The sequence below is a fragment of the Artemia sp. Qi Xiang Cuo genome, chromosome 3 (assembly GCF_049724085.1).
Source record: "Artemia sp. Qi Xiang Cuo chromosome 3, ASM4972408v1, whole genome shotgun sequence".
Taxonomy (NCBI): Eukaryota; Metazoa; Arthropoda; class Branchiopoda; order Anostraca; family Artemiidae; genus Artemia; species Artemia sp. Qi Xiang Cuo.
In genome coordinates, this window is record NC_142796.1 from 41,316,930 (window position 1) to 41,342,953 (window position 26,024).

Sequence of the window (26,024 nt, forward strand, 5' to 3'; positions counted from 1 at the left end):
AATCATACCAGGATATGTATTCTCCCACTGATTACATTTATCATAGTGGCAGTTGGAGCATAGGTGCCCTCTAGGATGAGAGTTGCACACCTCTTCAAGACAGGAATTACTACCTTTAATTTGTACAGCATATCCTTTATGCAATTTACACGGGATGCATAATCTACACTTTTCATCATACTCATCAATCATTGTGCAATTCTCACATGATGACCAGCTGTCCAGTGTGTACATGCATAGCGGAGATGAATCGAAAATTTTTTCATGTGTTGACACTCTCACTACCACAATGAAACTGAGCTACCAACAACAACAAATTGAGTGGGATAGAGAGAGAGAGGAGTAAATCATCCTTGAAAACCATCTTTCTCATGAGAAGAAAAGTCCTAAATTGCCTCAAAACCAGTCTGGTTGTGTTATATCTCGACTATAGTTTCAAAACATGTTTGACCGCTTTATAGGTTTGCTCGCTTTTTGCAATGTGCATGTCAAACTGCACTGCCTCAGGCGTAGGTTTGAAACCTTATACACTATCATGATGAACGATGTTGCTAAAAACGTGTTTTTTTATCACTCTGCTTGGAGAGGTGCCAAGGAAGTACAGGTGTGAGGGGATACTCACTCTGTTTGAAAAGGTGTAGAGCATTAAGCAAATAGTATGGTCCTATGGCGGTACGCAAATAGCATGGTCCTATTGCGGTATGCAAATAGCTCGGGAATTCCTATACGTCCGAGCAAAGTATAACTTAGCAGTCTACTTACTTCTCCCCCTCCATATTATGGCACCCCTGTATAGGTAAAAAAAACTCTTTTGAGCCTTAGTGAGGAGGTTCTGGAGATTGTGTGAGGAGACGTTGACATTTTTACTGCTTTATTTAAACAAGATGCTAGTTTTGGTGTTCAATAGAAAACTGGGCAAAAATGCTCTGTTATAGGCTTGATACTGATTTTTTAGCTAGAATATTAAAATTACAAATTCGTTGTTGAAAATCTACCAGTTGGCTATGTCTTTTGTTGTTGGCTATAGCTAAAAGCTGGCTTTCGGGATAACTCAAAAGGTTTTCTGTTACATAATATGAATTTTAAATAGAAGCAGAAATTAAAAAATATATTACTTTTTCTTTTCACAAGCAGTTTTTCTTTATACATGCAGTTTCTTAGGTATTCATGTTTTAACTAAATAATTTAGCTATTGAAGTTTTTCATCGATTTCTGCAAAGGAAATATGTGGATACAATACATTTTTGAAAAAAATTCTAAATAAATGGAGAACCGACGTAAAATGAAATGAATTGAATAATAATAAATGAACATGAATTTAAATAGATTGAAAGAATCCTTAGAATATTTTTAGTCTGAAGAGACATACTACTAGCTGCTAACAACTCACCGCAGCACTAGGCCGCCTGAGGCCAACACAGCTACGCACGCTCCTCCTCCATCCCAATCTATTCAATGCCTCCCTTTTTACACCCTCCCATGAAGTTTCCATTTTCTTTGAATCTTTCTTTATGACATCCTCCCAACCCTGACGAGGACGACCTGCTTTCCATTTAGCCCTTGACGGTTGGTCGAAAAGAACAATCTTCGGCAATCTGTCATCCTTCATCCGCACAACGTGCCCTAGCCATTTCAACCTTTCTTTCATTATAGTCCTAGAGAGCGGTATTTAACCAAATTTTTCGTACATCCTATTTTTGGAAATACGGTCAGTCAGTCAGGTAGGCTACCCAGAACAATCCTTAAGCAATTTTTCTGGAAAACATCTAGAAAATCTTCATCCGCTTTTCGAAGCGCCCATGCTTCAGAGTCATATTTGACTACTGTCATCACTGTAGCTTCTAATATTCTAATCTTGGTTTGCAGACTTATCTTCCAGTTCTTCCAAACTTCTTTTAATTACGAAAAAACACGCTGAGCCTTGGCTATTCTACTTTTAACATCTTCACTGATCCCACCATCTTTACTAATAATACTGAAGAGGCATGCTCAGACTACTATAGCATCCGAAGCATACTTGCACTGAACCAACAACTGCAACATTTTACTGTTTTTTTTTCAGATGTCTTGCAGTCAAACATCTTTCAGATAAACTCTAACTACGTCACTATATGGCACTTGTGTGGTCCTTGTGCATAAACTGCAATGACTCAGAGAAAGATAATACATAAAGTTGTTCAAAATGCCAAAACTGTCCACAAAACCTCGCAAGAACCCATGAGACACGGTTTAGTGACAGGACTCTCATTTCTACATGGGGTTACATCCCATCTTCCAGGGCTAAAATTCAAAAAATGTCGAGATGGATAGGATACCTTTTACAGATGAAGGATGAAGGATTGCCAAAGATTGATCGCTTTAGCCATCCAGCTGGGGCAAGACGAAAAGACCGTCGCCCCCAAATTGGTCGGAGAGAGATCATGAGAAGAATTTAAAGAAGAATAGAACTTCTTTCGTCGCGGTCAAGAGTGGAACTTTGAACAAACTACAGTGGAGGAGGAGCGTACGCAGCGTTTTTCGGCCTCATGCAGCTTGGTACTGCATGGAATTGTTAGTAGCTTCAGTAGTATTTTTGTATTTCTTGACCCCTGGAAACTCACTAACCAAACGGAAATGTTAACCTACGTCCACTGGGAACTGCCAATATGTCATTATTAGATAAACTAAAGACTATTTGCTTACTTTTCCCAGAAAAAAACATCCCCTGAACAGATGAAGAACAAAGAAGTAATATCCCTACTGTGTGTCTCTTGTAAGAGTAAACACTCTAATGTAAACAGCCAGATGAGCATTGGTATGAAACATAGCTTAATATCTGAAAGGGAAAATGATGAGTAGATATTAAAACCCTGTCTGATTTAGCACCTCTGTTGACATAAAGAGAAATTTTATCCTTATGATTTGATTCTTTGTCGATACGCTGGGCATTTGATTTTTCAGAATGTTGACATCATGTCGCCATTTTGTCGTCTTTTGACGGTAGAAAAAATAGTTCGTTGTTCCCTTGTTCGACATACAAACGGCAAACGTTAGCAGGAAAATCAAAATGAAAGGAAAATAATATGTTTTAAAACTGATAGTTTGTCAAACAGTTCGTGGTAAAGAACTGTAAGTATGTAGTGACCTGGCTCAATACTAACCGTAATTCTACAAAACGGAATTTTGATACCCATAGATATATCAAAATAACCTAATTAATATGCTGATTTGAAATATATAAGTTTCATTAAGTTTAGCTTTACCCATCAAAGATAACGAGCCTGAGAAAATGTGTCTGATTATCAAAAAAAGGGGAAAACATCCCGCCAAAGAGATAGAATCAAATGAAAATCACATCATCAGATTCAGCATATCAGAGAACTCTACTAGAGAGGTTTCAAGCTCCTATCTGCAAAAATGCGGAACTTTGTATTTTTTGACAGAAGAGAGAACACTGATGCATGTTTATTTATCAATCTTTTTCCCGGGGGTGAACGTACAGACCCATTGGCCCTAGAACGTCGTGATATGGCACATTCGAAAGGAAATTAAAAGTTATAGTGCCCTTTTTAAGTGACTAAAAAGATTGGAGGGCAGCTAGACCCCAACCCATTTTTTCCAAAATCGTTCGATCAAAATTTTTAGATAGCAATTTGGTCATCATAGTTTAAAAGCCCCATAACTTAAACATAAAATAACCCCCCCCCCCTCCCCAAAGCCCTAGGGGAAAGGTCTTTAAGTTATCAAATTTGTCAATTGTTTACGCAAAGTATTTGTTATTGGGAAGTATGTATACAATTTTGGGTGGAGAATGGGGACGATTTTTCTCCTGGGGTTTTTTCCACGGTTAATAATTTTCCATGGAGAGACAAGTTTCTAGGGGATGAACTTGTCAGGGGAAATTATATACTGGGGGATTTTACCAAAATTCCTATACAAAAGTCTTTTTATATGTCTTGCTTTCTCGTTTCCGTCTCAATTTTATGCGTGGAGATGTTAAGGGTAATTGTCCCGGGTAAATTTTCATCGGGATACAATTTTCTAGAGGACATTTGCGTGGAGAGGGGGATTTCTCCGTGGAGGTGAGGCCAGATTTCCCAGTATTATTTGAAAAAACCGATCAGAAATTAAACAAAAAAACAAGTTACTTCAACTGACAGTAAGGAGCAACATTAAAACTTAAAACGAACAGAAATCAATACGTGTATGAAGGGGGTTGTCCCCTCCTCAAAACATCGCTCTTTACGCTAAAGTTTGAATTTTGTCCCAATTCTTTAACAATGACTCCTGAAACGCAATGGTCGTCTAATTAGAACAACAAGAAGCTTTTTTTAAAGGTACTAAAAAACTTTATCGTAAAGAGCAAGTTATTGAGAAGGGTGCAACCCCCTTCATATACGTAATAGTTTCTGTTCGTTTTAAGTTTTAAGGCTGCTCCTTAATTTCTGTTGAAAAAACTTGTGTTTCTTATTCAATTTGTGTTCAAGAATGATAAGAAGCATTAGAACCATATAATTAACTGAATCAAAGCTGAAAATTGGTTAGTTAACTATTAATTAACTATTAATTAACTATTAATTAACTATAAAATAACTATTAAAATATGAAGTCTAAAACTACCGCAAAATCATATGTTCGATTTGCTGTTCCCACTTGGCCCGGAAAGGTATAAATTATACGCTGAAGCTCAAATATGGATATGGTCACTTATCAACAGGGTTGCTACCAGACCAAAAAAAAAAATCATAACGTCCAAGATCTTAAAAACGTAACTTTTTCGTAACTTTTGATAGAAAAGTCTCTTTTTAAGGCAGGGGGCCTTTATTTCACTATCAAGAATAGCACTTAAGGGGTGGAGTGTTTCCTTTATACCCCAACTGACTTTCCTTTATGCCCCAAACTGAGCCCCAAACTATGCAATAGAAAAAAATCGGGTTGATTCTGATGCAATTTTTCCTTTTTTCTCGAGCAATTTTGAATGCCACTTTGTTTTTACGTAAGAAAATGAAAATAAATAATTAAATTGATCTTCTTTCACCTTAAGAAAAGTCCTCGAGATTGTCCTCAAAATCATGTTGAGGAATGAAACAAATCACGTGTATATTACGCATAGCGTGAAATTACTCAAGTTCTGACAAGGTTTGTCTTAGCTTCTTTTCAATTTGCTGTTGAGTTGGATGTAATTTGGGATACTTAGAGGAAAAAGACAAGTAAATATTTTATTTTTATTTAGCGAAATATAGCTAAGCAGCTCAAAGAGATAATCGTTTAGGGCTTAATTTAAAACTTAGGCTACTTTTTGTCTAGATCTAAGACACAACATATTAGATACTTATACAGTTAAGCAAACATAACCAATTTTGGAGCATAGTTAACTTGGCAGTTTACTTTTTCCAATTTCTTGCTTCCCTTACAAGGGTATCTAGGATTTTCCTAGAACTTGGGTAAGGAATTGCCCTTCTGACATGCATAAGATCAGCAACAGTTTTCGGATTGAGTCTATTGCAGATTAGGGTGTTTATTGTTTTTAACTCAGAAAACTGACGTTCTGCTCCAGCATTGGAATGGAGTACACACGTCAATATAAGCATAAAACTAGGAAAAATTGTAAGGAAGGATTGTCAGCTTCATCTTTTAAATTGCACACACTTCCAAAATTTTACTACAGACAGATTAACTTCAAAATCTTCCTCACTTATTATAAAAAGAAGACGTCTTCACTCTGTGTTTAACGTCTCAAGATTGATATGAGGGACCTCAGAGAGGGAGGGAGGTTATAATGTCAAAAAAGTTATCATGATACTTGGAAAAGGCCTCGCATAAAATCGAAAATTCTGGCTCAACTAACCCACCCCTCCTCAATAATTGGGTATAGCCTTGGTTATAACCTATAGTTAGCTCCTTTTAACAATTCCAAATATTTTGTCAATATCAGCTGTTCATAATCCCAAATAAAACGAGCAAGATTTTTCACGGAAAAAAATAGGTTACTCAGAAAATATAGCCTACGTTTTATCCATTATCCAAAAGTGTAACATTACTGTAACATAAATTCAAAACCGTACCAAAAACGGTACGAACGTAACCTCAATCACAACCCTGCCTATCAACTTTGTAATGTCAAATAAAACGCAGCATTATAAGTATGGCTTTACATACGTTTTTACATCCCCTTTTTATAGGTTCACAAAACCATATTTTTGTGGAACTAAGGTAATTCCTAAAGGAAGATATGGGCTCTTTTATGAAAACATCTTTTCGGTCTTATAACATCCTCCTTATGTATTTATAGATATGGGATCTTATTTATAGATTGTTTTAATTGTTTTAAGATGACAAATAGTAGACCATCTTACATACTCCGGAACATAAGCTACTTAATGTAAGGGGTTATATGAAACCGATACGTGGTATTGCAGAAACCATATCTGATCCACAGAAGAAGTTGGGCGCTTAAGGTTAAGCGCTGAAACCAATTATAGGTATTTGGAAAACATGAATACATTCAGTTTGCTTTACTAAGCTGAAAATTGTGCAGATGAGTTTCGTCCCTTTGCAGCTTACAAAGTCAGCTAAGCTTAAACTGGAATGACACACTAAAAATGTCCTAAAATCCTAAATTATATCTCGCTGACTCAGTTTGGGGCTCTAAAGAGGATAGTTCGATAGCATGCCAGCTTAAGAAGATCCCATTGCTTCGAGTAGTTGACAGCAGCAGTGTTACTTACTCAATCTTTGTGTTTCTTGGCAAAATTTAGTTTTTGAGGTTAAATTATTTAAACTAAATCGCCTCAGCTCAGGCTTTTTGCAAAGTCCAATTTCCATGAGAATAAAGAAAAATTACGAAAAGCTGAAAAAATTGTAGTCGCATTTTATTTCTTTTGGGCTAATTTTTCCAAGATGTTGGAATTTAGAATCAAAATCTTACGAAAGAATTAAAATGAAATGAATATATATAACCATGGGTAAGACAATAAAAAAATAATTTAATTTTTTTGATCGGCTTAAGGTCGTGGAGCCGAAACATTCATATTTTACTGTCACATAAAGGTTATATTACAAAGGCTCTTAATGCTTTTATTTTAAGATGTTTTGTTACTTTATTATATCGAAAGTCTTAACCGTTATTATATATTTCATTTCATTTTAATTACAAATAGATAGGCAATGTGGTCTAAGAAATGATTTAAATCTTTGATTTTTTTTTTCTTTTTTTTTTGCTTTCTTTGCTGAAAAAACATTTCCTTGCCCGACTCCTGTGTAATTTTGACAAAAATATTGCTGTAGATGTTATCAATTCCATGCCCTATGTATTTAGGCATGGGGCACCCATTAGTGCAAGTTCTTGGCTATAAGCACTGTATTTTGTTTTTTGCAGCTCGAATATTGAAATGTAATTTTGTAAGCTAAGGCCTTACGTAAGGCCCAAATCTCCATCGCAAAAACAAAGGAACATAAATAAAGAGAGAAATTTGATTAGTTTTTAAAAAGGAAAGAAAAGTGATATCTAGACTGTGAATCTTTAAAAATTTTATTTTCCTTTTCCAGTAGAACTTTCCTGGAAAACTGGCCTCTTTTTCTCTTGCTCTGATGAAAAATTAGTACTTTGTTAAAAATGTGCTGGTATTTTCAAAAACTAACACTTATACTATTCGGTCTTTTCAGTATTTAAACTAAAATACGTTTTATAAAGAAATTAAATACTAAAAAGTTTTTTTTTGCAAGCATTGATAAATGCTATTAGATTTAGAAGCAAGTCGTGCCCTTCAAGGATGCACGCAAGGAGCCTCCAGACCCAGAACTTTCCAAACTTTAAATTTTCTTTTATTTCTGGGCACTTGTTATTTAAATTAATAAATAAAACTTGTTTTTTGTTATTATATAACTCCTAATTTTTTTTTTAATGTTGGTCTCCCACACAAGAAAAAAAAACTTAGATGCGTTCATGGTGCCCCTAGTACGAAAATTAGGATCTGTGTCAGAGTCTGAGAATATTGCCTAACTCCGGCTCCGTCCTTCCGTGTGTAAAAATCCTCTATGGATGCATTCCTTTGGCCAGCGTATTTGGCTTTTAAAATTGTCGTGCAAAGTAAGTCAGGGATCTCTAGAAACATGAATTGACCAATCATCTTTTCTTCCAAGGGGATTGCGTCATTTATTCCACTTGCTGAAGCTGAAGGAATCTGTATTGCTGCTTCTGAGAAAATTTTAAGAAATGCTAGAATCGAAGACTACGACGGAATTGTTGAAAGGCTTTCGCAAAAACCAGGAGCTCGAGTCGTCGTCGTTTTTGCAGATGAAGATGAAGTCAGGAAAGTTTTGAAAGTATAAGCATGTGCATGAATCCCAGCTTTAATTGAGAGTCCGGAGCTATATATCTTTGCATGAATATGATTATCTATATTACATTATTCGATAAATGTCGAATACCAGTTTGAAAAATCATCGATAAGTTAGAAAAAAAAATACACACAAAAGATACTGAATTTAATAACCCTTTTCTATTTTGGATAACCCAGCAGACAGAACGGATCAACGAACATGCAGAAACTAAACGAACAATAATTTAGATTATAAACAAACAACTTTGTTTCAGATGAAAGTAAAGACAAGGGAACTTAAAACGGACAGAAATTATTCTGAATATGAAGATCAAACAGGAGCTTGAGTCGTCGTTGCTTTTGCAGTTTTAAAAGCATAAGTATGTGCATGAATCTTAGGTTTATCCAACAACCCGGGATTCGACATGTTTGCCAATTTATATTTGATATAATTGAGAGAAATAATATTTATTACTTCGGGTTTTGAAAACAATTCTAGGGATCTGAATAAGGTTTTATGCCGTTTTCGATTTTTTTTTAATTTAAAGCGCGATTTAAAAAATATGTTATGAAAACTTATTATCCTGAATTTAGCTAAGATATAAGGCTCAACCTTCCTTAGGTCTGGTTTGTGCCATGGATGTTTTTTGGAAAGTTTTACTATTATAGAGCAATGTTTGTTCAATGTCATTAAAGCCCATTATGATTTGGAAGGGGTGGGGGTTGATGCTTAAATATACCTTCCTTAGAAGTATTTAGACTCTGAATCCATGTTGTAAAGTTTCATTTACCTACCTTGCCTAATTTCCAAGATAAATAAACATATTTATCTAGAACTCTACTAATCCATGATCAACCAATTTTTCTTTTATTAATATGATCCAAGAATTGATCATTCCCCCCCCCCCCCACCCACGATAGGTCTAACAAATTTGAACAAGGTGAGACCTATGGCAGAAATTTTTATTCCCTGATATAATGCTGCGGGCCATTTAAAACAGTTTTGAATTTTCCAAAAACATGGCTACTTAGTTTTACTGATTTTGGACAGCTGGATTGAACTTATCTGACTGTAGTGATTGATAACTTACGATGAATCCAAATTATACTCCTCTTGAGACTGGGAATGAACCCTCGAAATTCTGATCCCATTATTTTAGTCAATATTGATTTTGTAAGCTTTCTCGTATTCTTTCTAAAATCATGCCGTATCTGGAGAAACATTCGAAATAGTATTGCCTAAGCTTGTAAGCTGATTGAGGCAATTTAGGAGATTCAAAACGGGCTCCAATCTTGTATTTCCCTTTATGGAGCAAACTGATTTCACTCACGATTGAAGTACAAATTATATAGGGTAGGCCTAAAGCCCTTGCAATAAAAAGATCAAAAACATCTTCTTTTTTTAACGGGTAAATCAACAAATCCAAATATAAAGACGGAACATAATAAGTAAAATGAAAATAAATAAATAATTTGAATACAAATAGCAATAAAACAGTTTAAGCTCTATGTTAATTATCAAAAATAAGGAAAAATGATACAGTAATCTTTTAAGAACTGCAAATTATTTTCATCACCGAGAAAGTATGTTTACAAGTAAAATATTTCATTCAAAACTTTTCGTCTTGTCCTGGCTGAATGTTTCTCAAAAAGAACGAATCAAAATTTCGGAAAGGCAAAGTTAATTGTCTCTCCAGAAATTGTATCTCCTTGCTTGTCTAGATTTCTAGTTCAACATTAGTCAAGCCGGCGCATTAGGTAACCTGGTTTCCAAACTTCGGTGCTATTTTTCACTTCGGGGAAAAGAAACAGTGTGATTCTTGAAGAACGAAAATACGTCAAAAAAATAAACCTTTGGAACTTAACAATATTATTTAACATGAAGGTATTGGACAGTAAGCTCAATTTTTCCCTTTGATTTCACGTTGATCCCAACTTTGGCCAGGAAAAAAACGTGAAACTTGTCCCACAAATCAGATGTGACATTCGGGTTCAAATTAATGCAATTAATGTCTTGAATTCTAGTCAAGTGGTAGCTTGAAACCATCTAAAGAAAAACCCTTGGGCTCACTTCCGTCCATTTTGAACTCCACTCATATTCGTTTCAAGTTTCAAGTTGGGTTCCGCCTCTACTTTGGAAGTTAAGAGTAGCGATTTCCCTATCCCTTGATGTTTGAGACTGCCCTGATTTCTCTGAAAGAAAATTGGGTTGTCGAAGGGTGGTCGTTTGTCGAAGTTGGGTTTAACATATAAGAAAGGCAACAATTCCCGTTTCATTGTAGCATTCGTGTACATTCGAGTACTTTCGTGCACATTCGTGTACTTTAGCTTTTGAGAAGCTTCGGAATGATTTCTATTTCATGTTAACGTTCATTTATTTACGAATTTTAATTTTCGAGAAGCTTAAAGGTGCTTTAAATTAACGTTGCTGAAATTCAAAGATCTGTATTTTGTGTTAACGTTCGTTTATTTACAATCGTCAATTTTCCGGGGAGATTTGAGGGAACCTAACAATAACACTATTGAAAACCAAACATTTCTATTCCGTGCTAACGTTCACGTATTTAAAAACGCTAATTTTCGAGGAGATCTGGGACAACCTTAAATTTACGTTATTGAAGATCGCAATCTGTATTTTAAGTTAAAGTTCGTGTATTTACAAATTTTAATTTTTAACAATATTTTGGACAGCCTAAGTTTCTTCCCGGGAAATTCAAGAAACCCCAAGAAGTTATGGAAAACCCTAAGATATTTGGGATAGCGGAATCCCTGACTGATAGAGTGGGGAAGAGTTAAGAGAAGCCTTTAGCTACAACAAAGCTTCAATAGCTGTAAAAACTAACTCATGTTGCAGGATTTTCAAAAAGCAAAAAAACTCTCGAAAGGAGGGATTAGGTGCAAGAAGGATTAAGTTGAAACTGTTAGGATTACCTTCAAAACTCTATCAGCTTAGCAATGAATTTTTCCAAATAACATCAGTAAATATAATAATATAAACAATTTTTGGTTGTTATTAACTGTCTTTTAAAAACTTAATAACTTAAAACCTGTCTCTCGTTCTTCTTCTCATTAGAGGGAATGAGCTATGAAAAACCTGGCAGCAATGGAAAGCGGAGGGAAAGCTAGTTTTCTTTCATAACTCTGAGAATCTACTGCTTTAAACATTTATAAATAGCAACACTTCATGTTAAGGATGTGCATCCCCACATAATTCTAAAAAGTATATTTAAATGTAAACTTTTCCGAACATTCTGCTGCTTAAAGGCGTTTTCATTAGCTTAAAACAATTTAATACAAGGCAGAATAGAGGGAATAGCACCTAGTAACATCAACCTTTTTTGAAGTGCCAATGACATCAAAATAAAAAAAAGGAAAGACAAATTACCCCTTGACGAATCAGATGAATCAGGTTTCATGTTCACTGCCCTTGGTACTTAAAGAAAATTTGTAGAAAAACAAATAAAAATCCAAAAAATTGGGCTATTTAGCCTATTAATAATTTTGTTTAACCAAACTCCTCAATCTCCCCTTCCTCTGACAAGTTCCATGCGTAAAATCCTTAACGTATGCATACTCCTTTGCATTTCGGTTTAATTTCATTTCTTTATACTTTTAGTTGACTTCTTTTACTTTTAGTCCAGTTCTACTTTTAGTTTGACTTCGTTTGTTTTTAATTTTAGTTAACTTATTTATACTTAAACTTTTTTGCATACAGACAATGGTCCGCTTAGCGCAGGTACCAATCTCCTAATTCTATGCCTTCGGTCAGGAATGCTATGCGTGGCTGGAGACAAAACATCCCACACTTTCCACGTTTTTCTTCAGAGTTGGCCAGGTAGCGATTTGTAGTTGAGTTTAAAGGGCTTACTTTGGCTGAGCTTACAAAGTCACACATCCAACCCCCATTTTTAAGCAAAAAATCAGCGACATCAATGATGTCGATCAAAAATCAATTCTGGTCCTATGTAGTGATATTACTAGTCAGAAATAGTGTCTGTGGCCTTGTTTTTTTTCCACGCATAAGAATACACACTCGTTCTCAAAGGCCAATATTACTTGGCCACTCTTGTTACAATCAACAATGGTCGTAAATACTTATGTTCTTGATCAGCATAAGTGTCTGTGGCCATATTTGTGCCTCGCAAAAGAACAGGCGTCTTCATTAAGGATAGATGGAATCGCATTCTTGCGTATTATGATAAAGCGCAGAGTATAGCATTCTTTAATGGGGGTTTTATTTGGTAGTCGCTTGTTTTGGCTGTGTTTGGAAGTGAGTGTAGACGATCCTTGGGATAAAAAAAAAACCGACCTTAGGAAACTTAGTGCCGAACTGGTTTTCGGCATTAACATTGAACTATAGTTCTAAGTGCTGAGCTGTTGATTTCTATCTAAGAACCACTTGTTTTAGGTGTTTGTGACGTAAACGTAGATGATTTTTGAAAAAAAAAAAATTGACAGTATCAAGGACTTCGGTTTTGAGTCGTTGGTTTATATTTGCGAGTCACTTGTTTGAGAAGTTTTGAGACTAGCATGGACGATTCTTGGAAGAAAAATTTTACGTTTCAAGGACATACCGATACAGAGTTGGCCAAAGATGGCTCCCGAGTTCCAAATTCTGAATCCATGGAGAGTGCCAATTCCACCTTATATTTGTCCTGGGACTTCAGCATCAAAGACTAACCCCAAAATTTCTTACGCCAGGGGACTTCAGCGATAAAGACTAGCCCTAAAATTGCTTACGAGCATTTTTGAGTCAATAAAAGATTTTATTTCCACCTTTAATTTGCCTTCAGAACTCAGCTACATAGACGTAGCCTAATTTATGTTTGGAGACCTAAATATATGATGAGTAAAAAAGAAACATTCAACCTGCTATAATAATAATTACTAGTTCCTCTCTTTTTTTTCAAGGAACAATGAGCCAAACAAACTGCCGCCATTAATGTTAAAAAACTAGCGTAATAAATGTATCATTTACAATACTTAAAATATACTCTCTCGTAATAAGCTAATAAAGAAGATTGAAATACGTTTTGGAGTTACTGACACTGGATAACATCACCGTCTTCAAAATCCTCACCAGTGTGGCCAGATTGTGAACAAAAAAATAAGCCGCAGCCTTTGAAAAACACGCCAAAAATAAGCCAGACAATTTTTTGCCCAAAATTTAACTTTACTTTTAATGGTGTCCAAGTTTTGACGGCCGTTTTATAGAAATATTGAAAAAAACTACGTTTTCTAAAGAGTTAAAGAGGCTGAGTTACAAGGTCGAACCTTAAAACGTACAGGGATTACGAGGCAAAGTTGGGGGGCTGCCGCCCCCAAACCCCCGCTTTCGCAGCCTTTAAATATAAAAAAAATTTCTTTAAACTGAAAGTAAGGAGCGACATTAAAACCTAAAACGAACATAAATTATTCCGTATATGAAAGGGGCTGTGCCCTCCTCAAGCCTCGCTCTTTACGCTAAAGTTTTTATTGTTTAAAAAAAGAGTTGTGAGAAAGTCAAACTTTAGCGTAAAGAGCGAGGCGTTGAGGAGGGCACAGCCCCTTTCATATACTGAATAATTTCTGTTCGTTTTAAGTTCGATTAACTCTTTAGAAAACGTAGTTTTTTTCAAATAATTTTTGCACGTTTTTGTACAGTTTATTACTTATCAAGATAAAGTCGGAAGAGGATGAAATTTTGCAAGTTTCTTAGTTTGAGCTTGGGCTACAAAATGCGATTACCGCCGTCTCTCTGCGACCTCTAGGACCTGAAATCGCTTAACATTGTGGTGGGTCGCCTCTTTATAGAGGCACAGGTGTGCCTCCTTGACTCACCACTATTCAGGTCCTTTGATCCTACTGGCATTATCCACCTTTCAATTCGTTCCCTGGTTTGCGGAAATTCAGTTCCAGTGTAGAGATTATTTTGAGGCTTCATTTAGTAGAATTGCGATAAACCGCTACCCCATGTGGAACTCTAGAGACTTAACAGAAATTCCCGCGTGCTATGTTCAGAAAATGCTTGACCGTGCTTACTTTCCTGTCCAACAGTTCGGGGAAAATTATTGACGAGGACGCCCACCGGTTTGATTTCTACTGTGTTAGTTTGAGCACTGTCCTTGTGTGTTCCGCAATTTCTGTATCCCATAATTTCCCTGAGTCGGACCTCCGATTACTATTATGATACTCTGTGACCACAATGCGTTTTAATTTCAACATTTCGATTCAGTCAGAGGTTCTTTTTGGCGCAATAGAGTTATTACCAGAAAAAATTCTTAAAATTGTGTCCCAGCCCTTATGTATTGGTTGGAAATATTGATGCATTACTTAATAACGACCTTAGCCCGCAGACAAAAACAAAAAAGATCATTATTTCATTGGTTTATTATCACATAGATACACAAACGAAAATAAGATCATTGGATATTATCACATATAGATTCATAAAATTATGGAAATCACTTTGTGTAAAGTCAAAGCTTTGGATTAAATTCCTTTTCCCAATGCTAAATGCGATGCTAAAACGCCCTTAAAGGGCTACGAAAGGTACACAAGGAACACAATCGTAGTTTTGTCTTTATCACAAGTCCATTCCAGGGTCATAATTGGCTATCACGAACCACAATACGTCCCTGGAACCAAGAACAAATAAGACTGAGTAGACTCTCCGTCTTTGGTCCATGAACTGACTATTGGATAACCCGTAAAATCTGAGCGGAGGTGGAGCCAACTTGAGAACTGGCTGAGCACTGAGTTGACGGCCGTCTACTTTCCCTCATCACCGCCGCGTATTTGCGGGGAAAAGACCGTAGCAGGCCTCCAGGCGTGTATGATAAGTGTAATCAAACACTTTCACTTGTTCTCACTCAATTTTTCTTCTCCGGGGCTGCACTGCGTAGAGCTAGTTGTTGAGGTAACGAATTATAATGTTCCGTACCAGCTCCACCTCCGCTCAAATTCGCCAGATATCAGCCGTATTTTATTCGACTCCGCATGGCTGTAGTATCGAGATAGGGAGACGAAGGTTCTTAGTCTTTATTTGTTCTTGCTGGGACGGATCTCCAGGTTCCTGTTTGATGAGCCACATTTTAACGAAGTCAGAACATTCCACCACTTTAAACATGGATGGGAAGTATTGTGGGCCAGATTGGGAATGACATGCGTTATAAATTTTGATACTTTTACGTAAGACAAACTAAGAATTGAATTTTGTTGCTGTGCTGCGACAGCCAACTCACTCATCGATTTCAGAAGTTTATAACTTATCATAATTAGATTGACCTTTCTCGCAAGATGGCTGTCCGAACTCTGGCTGCCGGTCATTGAGTGAGGGCGTACCTTTTAAGGCGCTTTATGACGGGAAAACTAAAAAAAAAGTGGTAGATTGTAAAAAAAAATGATCCATGGTGAAATTTTCGGTGATTAAGAATATCCGTCTTTCATAGCCCTTTAAGATTGACCAAATGCCTCTAAGATGTCACTGAGTTCATCTTCTTCCCTGTCAGCGTCAGGCGCATCAGCTCTGCCACATCGTCCACTGTCAGACGCATTTTCAGCTCCATTTTTCGAATATATGGAACTGTTTAATGAAGTCATTTTGGCCGATGGTACGAATGACGAACAGCAGTGGCCACTGACAGACATCCACAGTCGAAAAATCAAATTGCGTTTAGGATTGGTAAAAGTATTCTATTCCGAAGCTTTGACTTTACACAGTTCATCATAGAAAACGCTCTTTCAACGACTGCATTGCTGATAGGCAAACTCAGCAACGACAATGCCCACTTTGCCAAATCCTGAAAAACTGGCTCTCCAATAGGGTCGCGAAACTGAAGCACGTGGACCCAGAACTCAGAGGAGTCTTTTGGAAGTTCTCCGCCACAATGTTCATTCCAGTCAACCTCGAGCAGGCGTCTCCACTGGTTTTCCATGTCTCCAAATTCTGTCACTGGAATCACACTAAGAGGCAGGTCGGCGAATCTGGGTCTAGTCTGAGATAAACATATTGTCGGAGAGAGAATTCTCAATTTCAGAAGGGAATCAATGGCAAGAGGTAAACGTTTCAGAACTGACCTTGCAGCCGTCTTGAGAAAACCGTGACAGCGAAGCTTTATTTCCTTTTTCTTCTCGCTTGGAAGATCAGCTTCGCTGAGTTCAGAAAGAAACAAATGCCCAAAGTCTACCCGGTCGACAGGAAGGTAGTAAATTAGAAACTCAAGGTTGACGTTAAGGGACACTGCAGACGGTCGAAGGATTCTGCGCAGGATGCACATGACCAAATCTTTCAGCTCTTGAAACAGACGAAATTGGTCTGCATTCAAATGTTGAAATAGTATGTTCACCCTCTGAAAGTCGGCCAATAGCGGTTTCAGAAAAACAATGTATAGATGGTTGCGCTTATCACTGTACATTTCGTGTAAAGTTCATGCAGTATAGCACCGCTCTTTTTCCTTGGCGATGCGGAAATGTGTTGTCAGTTCGAGGTATTGCTCATCAACTCTACACACTGCGGTGTATCACGACAACCAGCGTGAACTTGAAGGGGCCAAAATTTTAAGGGGCGAATTTCCATGATTTATCAGTCTATATATCTGGCCGTATGCTTCCCTTCGCAACGGGCTTACGCTAAACCACTTGTACGTTTCCGAGAGCATAAATTCTAGGTTGCTCGGCAACTCTTCCACCGCCTCGGAAGCGCACAAGTGCAGAGAGTGGCAAACACATTTGAAAAGCTGAAGGTGGGGTAACCCATCTGCTTTCAGCAATGTAAATAGAGAGTGATTTGCGCCACACATGTTATTTGCCCCATCAGTACCAATACCAATCAGGTTTTTGAGAGGTACTTTGCCCTCTGCAAGAAATTTTGTGAGTTCTGCGTGGAGTATAATAGCTGTAGTTGATGGTACTTCAACCATTCCTAACGCAGTACACACTATCTTTTTCAACTTCGGGCTGTAATATCGAATGCAAATACACATGAACTTCATTGTAGAGACATCAGTTGACTCATCCAGTATTAGAGAGTACTTACCATCTCCAATGTCAGCCACTATCTCCTTCAGGGTTTCAGGTCCAAGCACATTCTTAATGAGAGCGGAACAGTTAGATTTTTTTACCCTCACCGATTCACCAATAGACCCAGGAAATAAGTCTTTGATGATGGTAGAAAGATGGTTGATTGTTCTCACCGATGAGTGACAGGCTACATGAGCAGCCAAGACCAGCTCCACTTTCCGCGAAGCCAAGTTCGTCGACGTGACTCCTAGAAAATTAGCATTAATTATTCGTGATTATGTGTTCAAATATAGCTAACTTCAACCACCACTCTCCTTCATACAAGATAAAGCAACCAAATGGAGAAGTTGCCAATAGCCCATTTTGCAGGTACTGTAAAAACACAGAAGAAACCCCTGAGCATATGCTATTGAATTGTAAAATACTGGAAAGAAAACTGTCAATAGATCTAAATCTACAACACCATATATAGTAGGTCAAAATACGCTGACTATACTGAATTAGATAAACCCTACTATGATGTTACCTCACATTATTAGCTAAGAGCTGATTTACATCTTTCCATATTCATTCACATTTTGAATATTAATAAGCAGTGTTTACAACAAGGCAGTTTACTATAACAGTAACATATTTTTTACAACAAGAGAAACTATGTAGTAAGGGATTATCTCATTCAGTAAAAATTGAATTCTCTCAAGAAGAAGTGTATGAACTTATCATGAGAAAAGAAGAACAAATTAAAGATTTGGATCTATTGTCAACCCAGCCCAGAAAGAACAGGGGTCAATGATCTGATTTTCAGGACACTTGCCTTGATTGTCTACAGTTGATTGATTAAATTTAATATAACAATGAACCTTGTTTATTTCAAAATCTGAAAGGTTTTTTTCTAAATAACAAAACTATAGGATGACTTCCATAGTTGCTGTCTGTTAAAGGTAATGTATCATGTTTAATTATCAATGTTGTGGTCAAGATTTGTAGACTATTGGCCAAGATTGATAATTCTGAAAATTAGTAGTGGTCAAGATTAAAGTCTCAGCTGCATGGTAAAGGACATACTGCATTCTAATCAGAGATACAGCTCAGATTAGGCACTGGCTAATCACTAGGAGTCTTACCCTATAGGCCTAGGCTACAGCAACAGTAACAAAGAAATCAGACATCAAAGCAAGGGTAACTCATCTACTTATCCTGGTCCTGTACTTATATATCTCTTTCTGATATTTTCATTAGTATTATATGGTACTTTATTACATATTAGCTTTTAGCCTATATTATATATAACTAATTTCTCTAGTATTTAACTATAGGATTATACATTGGGAAAAATGAATAAAAGTGAGTCTGAAACAAGATTGATTGCTACAGGTTTGCTTATGTCACAATCTGATGCTCATCACTGCTAAAAATGGGGGTGCAAACCAGTCATGTACACCAGCTATTTTTCTGTGGCATGTACCCCATTTGCTGGTAGCTAATGCATTGAGATACACACCTCAATGCATTGGGTACCCCCCCCCATACCAGTTAGGGATTAATTGTTTTATGTACAACCATCAACATATAATGTACTCCTTCACCACTGTAGTAGTATACCACAAGATCTGTACCTCAGAATTTGATACCTACATCTAACCAAGTGTACTACTCTATATACAGCATAGCAGGACCTACTTCATATATAGCAGAGTAGGACCTATGCCATGTTTAATGTAGTACTGATTGTGGGGTGTAGCACTCAAATTCTTAGGTACAGATCCTGTGGTGTACTACTGCAGGGGTGAAGTAGTACATTATGTTGATGGTAGTACATAAAACAATTAATATCCCCAACTGCCCCATAACAATTTTCACTTTTGCATGTATTCTGAGAAAACCAATGGCCAATTTGCTTCTTCCTTTGAGCATATTTAAACTGAACTGATGCAAAGAAAACCTCAAATATAAATAGGCTAAATGTATTTTCTCAGAATAGACCTAGACAAAAAGTGAAAACGGGTATGGGGGTATCCAATATATTGAGGGCAGTACCCAATGCATTGGGGTATGGACCCAGTTAGCTAGGCTGTGTACCCAATCTGTTTGTACAGAGATACAAACCACAGAAAATAGCTAGAGTGTACATGACGACAGCATGACGCCTCCTGGACAACTCACATGAACTAAACAGTTAAACAGGATCTGTAGATGTTACAGACATGTCTGTTATGAGTTTGATTCCTGGCGTTATTCTATACTGATAAGTAACAGCTAATATACTGTACCTTCAGCTGTAGTTCAACCCCATGACTTAATGCCTAATGCTTTTTATGCTGTTGTTACGAAGCCACGTGTCTCTTAGGATTTGAAAACTTCACCGCAGTGCCGCGGTTAGATTCGCATTTTGACCATAGAGTTAAAACGTGATTTTGACTTTTCGTGAGCATTCGTTCGTTCGTCCGTTCGAAAATCGGATGAATTGCCAAAAAATATAAATTCTTCCCGAAAAAGTAAATCACGCCAAGAAATAAGCCAGTTCAAAATAAAAATAGCCAAGTTTTAAGCCACAAGCCAGTTCCAAAAATTTTCAAGCCAGTCGCCATCAAAATAAGCCAGTTTGGCGTAAAATAAGCCAATCTGGCCACACTGATCCTCACTGAAATAAGTACAGCAAAGAATGAATAGAGATGTTCGTTTTCAAGTATTCAAAAACAGGATTTTTCTACCTCGGCTCAATAGCTTTCACAATGTTGCCCCTGACGCTTGTAATTATTTCTGTTTATTGTTTAGGAAACTTTTGGCAGCCACTATTCGAGTTCAGAAGGAGGGTCAATTTATATGGGTAGCAAGTGACTCCTGGGGAGCGAAGTCCCATCCAGTTCGTGACCAGGAATGGGCCGCTGAAGGTGCAATTACCATCTTACCTAGGAGGAAATCATTATCAGGTAGGGGTTTACTCAGTATTTGACATTCGTTAAGTCATATCTTTATTTGTTTTTAATAGGTTAAGTTGGCTAATTAACGTCTAAACGAATTACCAATTAATGCACGCTTTGAAGGGGTGGGACCATCGCCGCCCTATTTGTTTGCACTTTGATTGGCTAGCCGATCAGCATCACTTGACCGCCTTCGCCTGAAAAGGGCAGATTTTGACATGCTTTTACCGTGAGTTGTGACAATTTCCTTGAATCAAGGCTTCTGTGTGGATTAATGCACTTATAGTGATAGTCTGAATAGATATTTCTGTCGTATATACTTGATGGTGTGAATTATTATACTGTAGTCTACTAGAGTAGATCAGACTGTATCTACTTTTCTTGAGTTAGTGGCTAGTTTTGATTGAAATAACGTGTTCAACCGCATCTTCTTTTTTTTTCTCTCTGTTTTTGATGTTCTTCTTTCTTCTTAAAATTGTAAAACCTATTGCACGAACTGTGTAGAATGGAAGATTCCAAGCAGAAGATGCAACGAATTCAATCAGACCTTTACCTTTAAGTAACTATTCATTTTGTTTACAAGTCTATATATTTTGGTTTCATATCCAGAAATCAATGTCCACAGAAACAATGAAAAAAAAAACGTACAGGGAAGCAAGTGAACTAATGTTTTTTTTTCTTGTATGCTCTAAATTGTGGTTTTAGACTTTTTTTTTATCATTGAACTCTTGAATGGGGAATCAGAATATTTGAGCTTTTTGTTGTATGTAGTCACATGTCACGTTTTACAGATATACTTGTACATTATGTATATAACACTATGTTCATTGCGTATCTTATGCATGAATACTGCTTGTTTTTTAAATGCATATGTTTTAATATCAATATATTCTTTTTAAAAACGTCAATAAGTTTATTTTTATTAGTGCACGGTCTTTTACGACAGTTTTTGATCTTTTTTGTGAAACATCCAGAATCGAAACATAAAAAATTAAAGAAACCATTTGTGGGGACAGAAAATTGCCTAAATTTTTATAGTTTTTGAATTTAGCATTCAAAACAGCATTAAATCTATCATAAAATAAATTGATCTGTGCCAGTACCACTATCGATTAATTTCTGGTGCCATGAGTTTTGCTCTACAAAAAATCACGTCTATTTATTTCTATATATTTTATTAAATCAGAATAAGCTGAATTTGCTTGACTAAAGAATCCTTCTACGGTGGACTGCTAAAAGTGCTGAATAAAAAATTTCTTGTGTTTATTTTGCGCTTTTTGGTTTGGAAAAAAATAAGTTTTACCACAGTACCACTGAATAAAGTTATTTGGCAATAACCTGACAAAAATAGACAAAAACTATTTTTTGAACGTTCACAACATAATGTACGAGCCAGCAACATTTTTTCAAGGCCTTTTTATTCGTTTATTATCTTATAAACTGAACCCTTTTAGTTACTGGGAATGCATAAACTATGTCCCACCCTTCGTTGATGGGGTTACATAACAAATTGCAATATCCCACTCCGTAATCTTAGATACCCAGACTTCTAGGAAAACTATAGTTTGTTTCCTATCTACCTTTAATGTTGATGTTGAGAGGAGCAAATGAAAGTAAACCAGGTTAGTAAATACCATTATCTGTTTGCCAAGTAAGAAATAGATACCTATGTATTTTTTAATATATATATATATATATATATATATATATATATATATATATATATATATATATATATATATATATATATATATATATATATATATATATATATATATATATATATATATGTATTTACAGTTTGAATGCTACCGTTCAGACCTGGACGGAGAACCGAAGAGTTAATTTGAAGGGGGGATGATTCATCCCTAGATACCACCCTAGATTTCGATTTTTTTGGGAGGGGGGTGGGAATATCCATTCAAAATAGTTTTTGGGATGTTTCCAATGAAAAAAAGAACAAAAATCGACCCCCCTTTATTTACCCGTTGCCGCTGGCAATTTTGTTTGGGTAATGGGGCCAAAGAAGGGGGGTTAGTCATGTGACAATCAGCCAAGTTAGTAAATAGCTTTTTCTTTTTTCTGAATTTGTGTCCCAAGTATGAAACAAATCTCTTTACATACCTTTTTACACACCAAATTAAATTATTTTAATTTTTGTCTTTTCCTGAGCTGTCAATACCTGCTTTAATAAGGTGTTTAAAAAAGTTTCTCTTTGGAAATAAATTGAAATTTCCACAGAATATGCTCAACTTTTTTGTTTTTGTAACTCATTTTGTGAAAACTGTTTTAGTTCGTTTTGCACACCAAAATTAAATAATTTTCTTTTCGTTTTCTCCTGAACTCTCAATAAATGCTTAAAATAATTTGGTATTTAAAAAGAATTTCTTCTCAGAATTAAAGAAAACTTTCTAAGGAGAATGGTCATTTTTTGTTCTTGGTTTATTTGCTTATAGGGTAGCCTAATTAAAAAATTACATAGATTCCCCTGGAATAATTGAAGAGTTTCATACATTCTTGTAGGCTATTAAATAAAAAAAAACAAGTTGTTTTAACTGAAAGTAAGGAGTGACATTAAAACTTAAAACGAACAGAAATAATTCCGTATATGAAAGGGGCTGTCTCCTCCTCAACGCGTCGCTCTTTCCGCTAAATTTTTTATTGTTTTGAAAAATAAAGTTGTGTGACAGATTCAAACTTTAGCGTAAAGAGCGAGGTATTGAGGAAGGGACAGTCCCTTTCATATACAGAATAATTTCTGTTCGTTTTATGTTTTAATGTCGCTCCTTACTTTCAGCTTAACAAAACTTGTTTTTTTTATTTAATTTCTGAACGTTTTTGAATTAATACAGCTTTGATTTTGGATCACTGAGCTCGAATAATTGAAGAGAAGTTTTCATATTAAGTTTCCTTATTTTTGGGGCTGAATAACTTTCTCGAAATTTTGTTCTGAAGTAACTTACGAATTAACTTACGTAAAGAACTTCTATATTCGTATATTTTATTACGTATATTAGGGAGTTTGCCCCCTTGTCAATACCTTGCTCTTTACGCTAAAATTCAAGTTTTGTTCGAATCCCAGACCTCTGAATCACAAAGGCCAGTTAATTAGAATAGATAGCTCTTTTGAAAGTACTAAAAATAACTTTAGCGAAAAGGGTGAGGTATTGACAAGGGGGCGGACCCCCTTACATGCGTAATAGTTCTGTTTGTTTTAAGTTTTAATGTTGCTCCTTACTTTCATTTGAAAAAACAAGCTTTTATTTATTTAAATTCTGATCGTTTTTTAAATAATGCTGGGATATCCGGCGCCCCCTTCATAGAAATATCCCCTCCCCCAAGGAAACAACCTCCATGGAAGGATCCTCCCCCGTAACCCCCTCCTCCGACACCCCCCCATCAGGAAAAAATCCATCCTGAAACGTATTTATACTTTCCATTAACCAATATTATATGTAAACAATGGGCAAAGTTCATAACTTCCAGCCCTTCTTCCGGGAACTGTGGGGGATTAAGTCATCCTCAAAGACATATTTGATAAATTTTCCACTATTCTGAACAAAATGGCTATCTCAAAATTTTGATTAGGTAACTTTGGGAAAAAACTGAGCACGGGAGGGGGCCAAGTTGCCCTCCAATTTTTTGGTCACTTAAAAAGTGCATTAGAACTTTTATTTTTCATTAGAAAGAACCCTCTTATGATATTCTAGGATTACTGGATCGATACGATCACCCCTGGGGGAAAAAAACACGCATCCGTGATCTTTCTTCTGACAAAAAATATAAGATTCCACATTTTTGCAGATAGGAGCTTGAAACTTCCGCAGTGGGGTTTTCTGATACGCTGAATCCGATGGTTGGATTTTTGTTAAATTTATATGACTTTTTGGGGGTGTTTCCCCCTTTTTCGAAAATAAGGCAAATTTTCTCAGGCGCGTAACCTTTTATGGGTAAAACTAAACTTAATGAAACTCATATATTTAAAACCAGCATAAAAATCTGATTCTATTGATGTATCCATGGGTATCAAAATTCCGTTTTTTAGAGTTTCGGTTACTATTGAGCCGGGCCGCATTACTTACAGTTCGTTACCACGAACTGTTTGAAAAGAAGTGCCTACGTTCGTTTAAAAAGCATATACAAATTAAGGATTCTTAAAATTGAGTGCTTTCATAAGTCTTTAGCACAGTAAAAAAAAATAAGGACCTAATTAAGAAACTCACTTGAAGAATTTACAAGGAGCTCATTTCAAGTTTATCTCAAAAAGGGGGTCTCAAATACAAGATAAATTTTTGAGTGGAAATATAAAACCATCAAGTCATCTATTGAAAGCAAGATACACTTTCATAGACATGGCAAACCGATTGTATTTTAGTAAAAATGATAATTATTATAATAATTAGAATTAGGTAAACACAAAAAAATCTGTGCATGAGCACAAAAGTCATCAAAACGAGCTACGAATTATCGAAAGCACGAACAAAACTCGATATAAAGCATCACAAATAGTGCTGTGACACAGAGTGAACTGCTGTCAACTTTGGAGCTTTCGCAGCCACTTCTCTGGGGAGTTGGGGATTTAAGAGGAACAAAAGGAGGCAGGAGGAAGTTCTGGTGGATGGGATGGAGGAGGTGGGTTGAGCCAAATTTTATGAACAGTTTTTCACAAGCTAATTCCAGTGTCACTATTAAGGCAAATAGTTAATAATAAATGAAGCTTCAACGGGATTTTTTTACTCTTTTTGCACCCTCATTATATGGTTCATGGCAGTTATTCTTTCCTAACCTATCTTGTTTTTTTTTATCGTTTTGGTCTTTTTACTGTTTTATTGTTTTATCGTGTTTTTACCCTATAGCCTACATATATATATATATATATATATATATATATATATATATATATATATATATATATATATATATATATATATATATATATATATATATATATATATATATATATATATATATATATATATATATATATATATATATATATATATATATATATATATATATATATATTACCCCCCCCCCCCATCTCGTCTTTTATTACTTCTTTTTTACTGTTGTTTAACTTCCGGCACTCATTGATCTCGTATTCAGTTTTAGTGTTCGTTTATACTCAATTCTAGTGTTCATTTGTTCATTTTATATTCAGATTTAGCGTTGGATATCATTTGTTTTGTTGTTGTTAAATCCTTTAGCATACTCATCATCATATTTTACTTATTAGCTAGCAAACATCCTGTCGGTCGACAGGCACAAAAAAAAATCATAGGATGTACGAACGTACGAACGAACGTACAAAATACTTCCCCGCTTCCCAACACATAAATTATAAGTCCCTTTAGCCAAAAAAGCTTTTCCAGGGCGTTTTTAATTCAAAAACGGGCATAGTTTCTTATGATGATTAGGAGCTAACTAGATTCTCATCGTAAAAGCACTCCAGGGAAATCTTGGCTTGAGCTATGCGTTGAACAATCTCATATGATTGGTTAAGTGTTACGTACACTTGCAAGTTATATAAAGTAAGACAATGGCTTTTAATTATTTAATATGCACATTTTACCTTTTGAACTTTTTAGGGTTCGATGAATATTTTTTGTCTCTAAGACCTCGGATATCAGACCGTGCTTGTACTCATGGAAATATAACATGGAAGAATGAACTCAAGAAAAACCGTCAAATAAATTGTAGAAATCCTTGGTTTGTCAAGTTTTGGGAGCAGCACTTTAAATGCAGGTTAGTACTTTTACGTACGCCTTTTGGGGGAAGGATGAGAGGTGGTCATTAGAATTCA

At 36.0% G+C, this 26,024-nt stretch overlaps 1 protein-coding gene and 1 pseudogene across 2 annotated transcripts in view; one reads left to right on the forward strand and one right to left on the reverse strand.

Moving 5' to 3' along the window:
- Positions 1 to 26,024, forward strand: part of LOC148954103 (metabotropic glutamate receptor 8-like) — a 437,295-nt gene that overhangs the window by 148,649 nt on the left and 262,622 nt on the right. For both annotated transcript variants that reach the window (XM_089085905.1, XM_089085904.1), the window contains exons 5-7: positions 8,122 to 8,289; positions 20,074 to 20,230; positions 25,810 to 25,966. In XM_089085905.1, coding sequence (XP_088942031.1) covers positions 8,122 to 8,289; positions 20,074 to 20,230; positions 25,810 to 25,966 — 482 coding nt within the window. The remainder of the gene's footprint in view (positions 1 to 8,121; positions 8,290 to 20,073; positions 20,231 to 25,809; positions 25,967 to 26,024) is intronic.
- On the reverse strand, positions 15,718 to 17,372 carry LOC148954104 (uncharacterized; annotated as a pseudogene).